Genomic DNA, 10,714 nt, shown 5'->3' with positions numbered 1-10,714 from the left:
AACTTTTTTTAAACGTAAAATAAACCATAAAAATGTTTGATGTAAAAAATTTTATTTTCGTTTTAATTACTATTATGTTCTATTTATTTTTATGTTACGTTAGAAAAACGTTTTAAACGTCATAATAGCATTGAAACAAAACACTATTTTATTTGAGGTTATGTTAAGAAATTTTATTTGAATTTCGAGTCTATTTTGTTGTTACTTACTTTTGAGTTAAATATTGTGTAGTCCAATCGATGATTCCACCGACGACTTCAAGATTAACCAAGTTGTAAGTGGCTAACCTAACAGGTAGTTGATCATTAGGATTAACCGTTTGGGCAAAACACTCAAAAAATCTCTGATAAACCGCCAAATAATCATCTTTATTAGCCATAGTTTCTTTTTAAACACACGCACAGAAAACTGGTATTTATTTTTAAAATTTAATTTTCTTTTAGGCACGGAATTTGAGAGCACAGTTTGTTTTTTCACCGGCGATATGTGTATTTGTACTAATGAGTTGGGTTCGTTTGCTTTTTGATATTTTATCTCTCTCTCACGATAGGTAGGTATTTTGGTTGGCACTAATCAAAAAAGATAGAGATATCTTTCGGTTGATTAATAATAATAATAATAAATTTTTATCATTTATGGAATCATAAAAAATATTAATTATAAACGCAACGTTGTCGTCGTAGTCGTAGTAAATAGAGTGAGTCAGAGAAGCGATGAGAATCTCGTGGTGTTTGCAGCACTGCGTTCCATTGGTTACTACAACCAAGTTCCCAAGTTGGTAACAGGAAAATACCTAACCTCATCTAGCGGAATAAAATGAAAATTCTTTTATAGTTGTGGTGGGAAATAATTAAAGAAAATAAATTGAATTTTAGAAAATGACTCATTTTTAATCGGTTTCTCCAATTTATTTATTAATAATAGAATAAATTTAATTTTTAATTTCATTTTTTTGTAAGGATTTGAATAAATTCAGGAACAGGAAGTTATTTTCTTTGCATATTGGAGATTAGGGGCCATGATTCAGCAAAATTTCATTTCCTTGAATTTCCAAAATGTGGACATTCACGAATTATGACTTACCATCTCATCCTTCAAGTTTCAATCTCCTAGAGAATAAACTTTAATATTGTTTTATCTTGCAATCTGCTTGACTAGAAATACAGGAAAACTCTCAATTAAGTACCCACTAAGAACAATTAATACAAGAAAAGTAACAATAAAATGAAATATAAACTGAATTAAGCATCATCATCATTGACACCACAACTCCTGGTGAGTCTTGGCCTGTTCTAGAATCAGTTTCTAACTCCCAGCATTTTCAGACTTTCTTCCACCTGGTTCTTATATTCAACCCCTTATCATTAATTATATGAATTAATTATGAAATGATTATTAAATAATAATAACTCATCTAACTCACTCATAACTTCACTCTATTCTTCTTTTAAAAGATTTTTCATTACTTATGACATATATTACCTATAAAAATAAAGACACAACTATCTTCTTTATCTATATTTATTAAAATAACTAATAATTTAACAAAACAATGTCATACTATTTTTCACAAAATAGCACAATTTGTTGATGCATCAAAAGATGGAGGCAACTCCCCTTTCATTTCCTTTGCTTTTATATTTAAATAAGTGTGTTCATACTCTTTTTGTAAATAATTTGGTAATGGTTTATCCCAATCTTTTGGAGGTTCTGTTCTTTTTGTCCATACATTATTACTATAATGGCCTTTTAATCTTTGTAATCTACGTATTCGTTCACTTTCAATCAATTCTTTCTAAAAACGAAATAAATAATGTAATTGTGAAGAATGTATGTTATAATGTGTATTACTGCAGATTTAACATCTTGTTTTTCCTTCCATCTAACACAATTGTCAGCATCCCTTTTCCATTGTGAACAATCTATGTACTCTCCAAAAATGAAATATTGGTTAAATCTTGCTTTTAAAGATGTACAATCTGAATATTCATCTTCGTACACATCACACGATCGTATCTGGAATGTTAAAAAAAAAATAAATTCTATTTGCAACATAACCTCATTTTTTTAATTCACCATCCATTCCCCATCTAAAAATTCTTTTGATTTATTTTCGGCTTCATTCACATTCGACATGATTATATATATATTATAACAAAAAATAATTTTCAACTTCCTTTAATAAATGAAATAATCATGTGCGAAACATATATATGACATTATACAACCCATATGACATTTATAAAATTACACATAACCTAAAAAAATTTTAGTTTTGACAGTTGACAGTTTGATTATTGATAAGTGGTATTTGTTGTAATAATAATAATCATGGTTGAAATCGCTGGAAAATATAATTTAGAAAGCAATGAGAATTTGGATGAATATTATAAGGCAATTGGTAAAACCTAGTTTTTTACTTTATTTAGAAATAATGGCAATTTTTTAAAATTAATAGGTGTCCCTTTTATACCAAGAAAAATGATGTGTAGCAGTCGACCTGAATTAACAATCAGTGTTGATGAGAAAGGTGAATGGACAATTAGTTCAAGTACATTATTAAGAACTGTAGTAATTACATTTCGATTGGGGGAAGAGTACAATGAACATATGCCTGGGGGAGTTACAATTCAGGTAAAAAAATAATGCATTTAAATGAGAGATTTAAGATTTCTTATCTATTTTGTTGGATTAATCAGAATGTATGAAGATTAAATGCTATGAAGTGATTTCTGGTTTATGCATCATGTGTGTATTATGAATCATTAAATGATAATGTTGTTGATAATTTTTCTCAATGATTTCAACTAATAAATTCATCAATAAATTATTGTGCTCATTTTGTTCTAGAGTGTTACAACTCGTGAAGGTGACAGTTTTGTAACAGTATCAACTGTTCCAAATGGGACGAAAGTCATCCGTCGATATGATTTCAATGAAACTCATTGCATCTTGGTATGTATTAATGTATAGGTGTTAAAAACATTGTGCACACCATTAAACTGGTTATATATGAAATTTAAATAAGAAATAGATATCAATTTTGTTGTTTTCCCAGTGGTAAGCACAAAATTTGAGTTTTGAGATTACAGTGAAACCTCTCAAAAAGCTGACACTCATGGTTCTGATTTTGTAGACTTATTGGAGGTGTCTGCCTAATGGTGTGTAAAAAAGAACTACGAAATTCTAGTATACTGCTTTCAACAGTTGATATCTTCATCTTCTTCTGGATCATGTTCAATCATATCATAAATTTTCAAACTCATCTCTTCCTTTGCTGCAATATCGTCGATTCGAACAAGATTTTTTTGTGTTATGTTCGTTTCATTGGCACCCCTTTGCATCTGAACTATGGTAGATAAAGGCGTATAATCTTCAGAATCTTCTGGATCCCATTAGAATGATGTAGAATCGCCCTTATTTTCTGAAAACCAGCTTTTTTGAAGCAATTTTGTATCGTTGCTGACGAAACTTTATTCCAGGCTGTTTTAATGTAATAAAGTGTTTCAAAACATTTATGGATTTCACTCTGAAGCAGATCAAAATGATAGAATTAAAATTCTGTATGATCTCCTGGTCTAGTGGTTGACATGCTGATGCTCTATCTTTGATGCTTTACCTCACAAGGGTGGGACCCTGCGTTTTCCAAAAATAATAAAATTTTTCGTTTTTGCTGACCATTTTTCTATCAACTTAGAGCAACCATTCATTCATAATGTCTCGCGTCATCCATGCTTTCTTATTAAATATCCACGTTGCCCTGTCATATTAATACAAAGTAAAGTTGTAAGCCTTTCCTTGGAAAGTTTTCCACATCTACATTTTTCAGACTTAAAAGCAAGTGTTTTGTTCGGTAAAGCTTTGAAGAAACTGCCAGTTTCGTCGGCTTTGAACACATCTCCTGGCCGATACCCAAGGAGTAGCGCAGGCAACTTATTGCCAAATTGATTTACGTCGTCTTGATTGACATCAGCTGATTCTCCGGAAATACACTTAAAACTTAACGCGTGTTTTTTACGCCATTTTTCCAGACAATCATTGGATGACTGAAAGTTGACAACATTTAATTTTTGTGCTATTTCATGAGCTTTGACCTTCACTAAACGTCCCGATAATGGAACATTTTGGCTACGAACTCTATTCTCAACAATTTCCGCGGCTTGAGTTTTTCTGATATTAAATTTTTCGGCGAGTTTCCGTACTAACAAATGTTCTTTTTCCGAAATGTTAACAACTTCCATTTTTTTATGCAAACTAAGATTTTTACTATTTATAGGCGCCCTTTCAAAAATCTCTAGCAATCACTATTTGAATAATAAAAAGAAAACAGGCAGAAGTCGCGCGGAAATTAAATAAATACGACAAAAAAGAAAGATTTAGTTCCGCACTAAAACGAACGGAAATAGGTAATTCCCCGGTTTATTGAAACCAGGGAATTACTTTCATTATTTGCGCGCACCGTAATGCCGTTGTTAGAGGTTCGCGTCCGGTTAAGGGAAGTCCCAAAATATTTTTGAACTACCGGAGTAAGTTTTACATGTAAAGAAATAGACAAACATTTGGTTGCAAAAAATTTGTCCGCTTTCCGCTTGAAGGGGGTATCCTCTTAATAGAGGTGTTCGCAAGGAGAGGTTTCACTGTATATAAATATATTGTTTATTGGTAAAATTAATTCTATTTTACTTTTAATATAGTATTTGAAGCACGAAGAATCAGGTGTTGAAGCAAAACGGTTTTACAAACGAGCTTAATAACAGTCACAATTACGTTTAAAAACAAGTTTTAAACATTTCCACAAAAAGTAATAATTGTACGCACAAAATCAATTTTACATTTACCTGTGATGCACATATTTAAACTCAGTGGTTGCGGTTAGGTTGAAGTTTTATAATTGTTTTAATTACTTATCTTTATGTATTTTATATTGATTTTTATGTATTTATGAAATATGGGTTAAAATAAGTACAATAAATGTCGTGTTATGATGTTAGATTTTATTGACCATTCATTTTTTCATAATAATAAATATTTTGTTTTATTTAATAACAAACCAAAAAATATTAAACTCTTAATGCTCATTAAATAAAAATTACGTTACTATTTTTTTTTATACATACATTGGATTGAAAGCAAGTAAATTAAAAAGAAACCTAAAATACATTTGTATTAAAAGAAACCTCCGCGGCTGGTTGTGTATAACAACTTTTGTTTGTTTTTCTTCTTTTTCTTCCCCGATTGCAAGTTTTTTCCATCATCATTATTTCCAACTGAAACTTTTTCAAGAGCCGCAGATAAAGCGTCAGCCAACATTGCACTTGACCGCGGAGCCGGAGTATATCCTTCAACTTCCGGTTCAGAATCAGAATCTCGCCGTCCAGCTTTTAACTTAAATTTTGAAGATTGTTTCGATCCTGTTACATTTATTAACCGAACCGATTCTTTATTTTTATCTTTATTTATCTCAATAGGTACAGTTGGATTTGTTTGTTTCTTTGCAGTGGAAAGCATCTAAAATAAACATTATTTTAAAATAAGATTTCTAAACTAAACATATTAGATTGTGTGATGGGCACTGACTTCAAAAGGCATTGAACCAATCAAAGTTAATTAACCACCGAAATTGATATAGCACAAATTATTAAGAATTTAGAAAACATCAAATTTCAAAATTCCAGATCAAATTTTGTGCAAATTTATTAAATTAATAAATTACTTTAGCAAATGATGGTCCAGCATATTCTTTTTCCAAAGAACCAACCATACTTAAGGAGCTTTCTGGAGGAGTGGACGAATATGTTTCAGAAATTGACGTTCTTGTACTAGGCGACATCGCCATTTCAGCTGCTATAATCGCCATTGCGTCTGAAAAATTCGGAAATTCTTCTGATGATGTCAAGCAAATGTTTGCTTCCGGAATTTTTCCCATAATTCGATTCTCTTCTTGTACCCAAAGTTCTTCGGAACGTTTCTCTTCACGCGCTTTGTATTTTCTGTCTCGTTTTCTATTATCTAATTCAGCTAACCAAAAAAAAAACCATAATTAATAAATTTACAAAAAAGAATATTATAGGTTATGTTTAAAGGAGACTGACTCTAAGAAGTATTTTTTAACTTACTTAAAGTTAATTAACCCTTACGTTAATTTAGAACAAATTACAATGAAATTTTTAATAGAATTTAAAAAATTCAAGGAAGTAATTTGTTCAAATTATGCATCAAACAGATTATTTACCTTGAAAATATTTTAAAGTTTCTTTTGAAACGACTGGATATTTTAATTGTATCTCAGCCCTTACAAAATGACAAGTTAATGGGAGATGCTGCAAATATCTTGTGCGATTTCTTATATCATCCATCATTACAATTTCCTCTTTCTCCAAGATTCTTCCAGTAATTTCGTGTGGAGCAAATTCTAAAGATCCATAAGTGTGTTCTAACATTCTTGCATTAACTGGATGAATATAAATATGTTGACCATCGGAAGCTATATAAAAAAAACAAAAAATTGTACTTACAAGGGAAGTGTCATAATTGTGTCTCACTGGTTTTGATGAAATTTTGTACAATTATAGAATGGACCAAAGACAATCCTATAATACAATATGTACTGCAATAATTTAATAACTTGATTCAAAAACTTATTTACCTATGTTTTTACTAACTGTTAAAGAAGTATTTACTCATTCAATTTTATTGATTTCCTGAATGAAGGCGAATTAATGAAAATTTAAATTCTGATCAGAAAGAGGAGACATATGTTGCATCTGATGATGAGAACCAGATACTGGTAATAGAGGAAGAAGCTGAATATGATTCTGATGAAATTGTTGAAGATAAATATCAAGGTGTTGCTGATTATGATAGCAAAACATTGAACAGAGTGGCATACTAACCCACCTTGGGGTAGCCAAACAAGTAACTTCTCACATCTGCAGCAATCAGTAACATGTATATAACTAAACAGATTTTCAAGTTAATAATACAATATGATTGGGGAACTGGAAGACACACACGCAGCTAAACCTGAGAGTTTAGATGTCATGAATAAAATGTTGGGCGAGTACAGTCCAAAGAAAAACGTTGCGTTCCTTTATAATAAAATAGACATCAGTACATACCTATTGTATTTTAATTGTACACAGAAAGCGACACTTTTAGTTTTTAAAATATAAGCGAAAACGTACTTTTCAGCCCTTAAAACTCATCCCAGAGGCTTTTACCACACATATAAAAAAAGATACCATTTTTATTTTGGTCCATTCTATGATTATACTAAATTTTATCAAAATCAGTGAGACAGTCAAAATTTTAAAATTAATTAAAAAATAATCGTGTTGTTTTAAGAAGAAAAAAACAACCTAATTGATTGTTTTAACAAAATTTCTCAAATCATTAATATTCCAAAGATAAAATTTCACAAAGTTTACTTTATATTAAACAATGTGTACTCAACACTTTGGACCAATTAATTATATTTTCAGCGTTTATATTTACCTTGATAAAAATAAAATATTTTATTTGCAACTTTATTGTTATTGTTCTTTGTTGCTATTAATTCTTCATTAACCCCAGAAGCAATTTCCCCAACCTCATTATTATTAGAACTTTCAAATCTTTGTCTTAAATGAACCAATTCATTTTCAACAATCTGCTCCATACATTCTTCACCAGACATATCTACTTTGTCTTTAATTTCTTCTTTTAAACATTCCAAACCAACTTTATTAAACAGTTCCCTTTCCCTATCTTTTGACATTTGTAATGCTTCTTCGATAAAACACCTTTCAGGGCTAGTTTCGTCGTCGGCCAAAGCAACTTCTAGTTGAGTTATCTCTCGATCAATTATTGACATGACATCTTGTTCGTTAGCCAAAAGTAGTTTGCAATAAACTTCGTTAACTTTTTCATCTGACATATTAAAAATAGTTTTAGTTTCGTCAATAGTATCAGCAGCTTTGTAAACAATTAAAGAACCTCTTTGACGTTTCATTAATTTAAATGTTATTGTATCATTTACTTTGTAGTGAATTTGAGGAATTATTGAAGCACTGTAATTAAAAAAAATAATAGATTTTAAAAATTGTTCAATTTAAAACATAAATATTCTGCACTTGGATATTAAACTTAGAAAATGTGGATAAAAACTGTGTTATTGAGATATGATAAAATGTACTGCAAAGTTTTTCTTTTTCACCTTTTATGAAATAAGCTCACCTTTTTAAATCTTTTTTTTGAACATATTCAAAACAAATAGGACATTGTCTAGAAGATTTATCTGTTAAAGATAAATAATGTAACATACAAGACCAGCAATAAACATGTCCACAGCGTGTTATTTTTGTAGCAACAGGTGGATAAAGACAAATAGGGCATTCGAATGATCCGGAAACATTAATTTGTTCAATCAAATCCCAATCAACCAAAATATCAGCATTTGACATGTGTTGCCTATAATCGGCGGATGATTTAACGATAAATTGGCAATTCGCTTGCAAAAACTGCTCTTTGCTGTACTTGTGCTTGAAAGAGACACTCTTGCTTCTTCCATAATTGTTGTTGATGGGAACGTTGTTTCTCGAACGATAATTAAAATTCCACAGGTCGATAGCGTTTAGTTTTTTGCAACCCCGGTCGAAAACTGACCCCAGTTCGACTTCCGCATCAGAATCAGCCATCGCTATCCGGGACATCGTGTTTCCACCAGATGAGCACGGATTACAAAATCCTCGCGATCGAGGACGCTTGTCATTACTGAAATTGCGATTGCGTTGGGGTACTGGTTTAACGCGAGATCCATCATTACTTTTTGAAGGGTATGTACCAGCTGATGGTTCCCTACGGCGACCACCTTTTGGCCAAGGTTTACTTGGAACGCCATCTAGATAACAACAAATAGAAGATTAATGATATGTTTGAAAAACGAGTGGCGAAGCCACGAGTTTTTTTATAAATGAGTGCTTTGTCTTATGAAACGTGTTTTTATGCTATTTTTTGTAATTCCCGTTTTTATCCTTTTTTTTTCAAACACGAGTGTAGCGAGTGGCATAATTAACATGAGTGAATAATAACTCATTGTATGTTAGTAGAATACTATACTTTATCCACGAGTATTGAAATTGATTCCATAACTTTATTTTTTAAATAAATTTTTGAATAAAGTTTAAACGTCATATGTGACACAAATTCAATGTTACTAACTGTAACTAACTTCACAACAATTTGTCAAAATTAAATATCAACTTTATAAAACGTCGTTTTTTTTACGAAAATTAATTAATTTATGCTTAAATCATATGAAAAAAAGAATTTGTTTAGGTTTTTTTAATGTCAAACCTTTAGAAACTCCTTAAAAATTGAATTAAATTGACGTTTTTTGATATTTTAACGTTTCAAATAATTATGATTAGTCTGTCAAGTTTTAACCCTTTTGTTTTAGAAAACTCATTCATAAGGTATATATTATAAGGTAGTTGTGGACAAAATAGTTTAGACAACCTTTATGTATAAAAGTATTACAAATTACAGTTTAAGTAATTTCGTAGCTCCATCTAGCGGCGGATAGATGTAACTAATAGAGAAATTTACAGTAACCTACAATTTGAGTTGAAAATACTATGATCTTACTTCGGTTTTATTAACACTGATTATTATATTATTTTTGTAATAAAATCGTGAGAAGTACATGTCAAATTATGAGATTAAAAGTAATATCATGAGATCTCACGATAAGTCGATTATGGCAACCTTGGTTTGAGTACTGTAATAACCAAGGTAGATAAACATAAGGCAAATTATGCTACCACTTATTTTTTTATCTACCTTAGTAATAGCTTTCATTAAGTGCGCGAATTACAAAAAGTAACTTAAAATTAAAGAGATAACTCAATTTCAATAAACAAATCAATAAAAAGAATGAAAATCAATATATAAACAATTTTTATCATTATTTCTCCTATATTTAACCTTTCTCCAATCTAATTACGCAATAAGCGCATTACAAAATATTGCTGTGACATCACAACAAAGACTGTCAAAATTATTTCTTACCTTGTGATTTTTTAGAATCGCTCGTCAGCCCTTTGGTAGATTGAGACTGAATCGAACGTGCACCCTTCTTGTCCATGACGGTGATATCCGCCAGATTTCCACAAAGTTTTGTTGATTACGGAGACAGGGGCTCCTGCGCGCGGAGTCGTTACAATGGTGGACTTCAGAGCCGACATTTTAAAAAGCCATGTTTATATTGTCACGAATAAAATGAAACCGTGTCCAAACGACTTCTTCTGGGCCGATATTTGGGTAGGTGGGTGGTGAATCGAAGGGGGCTCTAAAGCTTTTCGGGGAGCAGGAAACTCCCTCGCGTCGAAAACGACGACTTTTTCAAGAAAAAACTCGTCACGTTCCGCCGCGATGATGGCGACGGGATGTATAATGGATGTTCACCTTCCTGTTCAAAGCGTACCGGAATTTAGGGGAAATTTTTCAATACTACCAACATTAATAAGAAAATCACTAAAATTTAAATTTTGAAATATTTTAATTTAAAATTATTAATTCATAATTATTAAATATTATGAAATACCAAAGCTTTATATTAATTAATTTAATCAAAAAAAGTATTTCTGAAAGTAATTAATGCTTTTTTTATTTATTTAAAAAAATTCAAAAAAATTTTCTGTTTATAAATATACGATTAACAAATTGTTTATATGAA

The 10,714-nt window shown here is 30.7% G+C and overlaps 4 protein-coding genes across 5 annotated transcripts in view; 1 reads left to right on the top strand and 3 right to left on the bottom strand.

Annotated features, from left to right (window-relative positions):
- LOC111427021 (uncharacterized) overlaps positions 1-499 on the bottom strand; it is a 110,772-nt gene extending 110,273 nt beyond the window's left edge. For both annotated transcript variants that reach the window (XM_023061969.2, XM_023061970.2), the window contains exon 1: positions 210-499. In XM_023061969.2, the coding sequence (XP_022917737.2) occupies positions 210-379 (170 nt within the window). In that variant the 5' untranslated portion in view covers positions 380-499. The remainder of the gene's footprint in view (positions 1-209) is intronic.
- A 1,004-nt stretch (positions 500-1,503) lies between these two features.
- Positions 1,504-2,255, bottom strand: LOC111427038 (synaptic plasticity regulator PANTS). The gene is made up of 3 exons (XM_023061985.2): positions 2,077-2,255; positions 1,852-2,016; positions 1,504-1,795 (listed from the first exon to the last, which is right to left on the bottom strand). Exons 1-3 carry the CDS (start codon positions 2,134-2,136, stop codon positions 1,568-1,570), a joined length of 453 nt encoding a protein of 150 aa, XP_022917753.2. The 5' UTR covers positions 2,137-2,255; the 3' UTR covers positions 1,504-1,567.
- Positions 2,256-2,272: 17 nt separating this feature from the next.
- LOC111427039 (fatty acid-binding protein-like) lies at positions 2,273-4,990 on the top strand. The gene is made up of 4 exons (XM_023061986.2): positions 2,273-2,401; positions 2,459-2,634; positions 2,851-2,955; positions 4,695-4,990. Exons 1-4 carry the CDS (start codon positions 2,332-2,334, stop codon positions 4,749-4,751), a joined length of 408 nt encoding a protein of 135 aa, XP_022917754.1. The 5' UTR covers positions 2,273-2,331; the 3' UTR covers positions 4,752-4,990.
- Positions 4,975-10,441, bottom strand: LOC111427037 (E3 ubiquitin-protein ligase RNF10). Its single transcript, XM_023061984.2, has 6 exons — positions 10,048-10,441; positions 8,215-8,878; positions 7,495-8,048; positions 6,233-6,484; positions 5,714-6,018; positions 4,975-5,508 (listed from the first exon to the last, which is right to left on the bottom strand). Exons 1-6 carry the CDS (start codon positions 10,121-10,123, stop codon positions 5,167-5,169), a joined length of 2,193 nt encoding a protein of 730 aa, XP_022917752.2. The 5' UTR covers positions 10,124-10,441; the 3' UTR covers positions 4,975-5,166.
- Positions 10,442-10,714: the final 273 nt, after the last annotated feature.

Source organism: Onthophagus taurus, chromosome 2 (genome assembly GCF_036711975.1).
Source record: "Onthophagus taurus isolate NC chromosome 2, IU_Otau_3.0, whole genome shotgun sequence".
Classification (NCBI taxonomy): Eukaryota; Metazoa; Arthropoda; class Insecta; order Coleoptera; family Scarabaeidae; genus Onthophagus; species Onthophagus taurus.
Note: the sequence above shows the minus strand (reverse complement) of the source record. Positions and strands in the feature narration are given on the sequence as shown.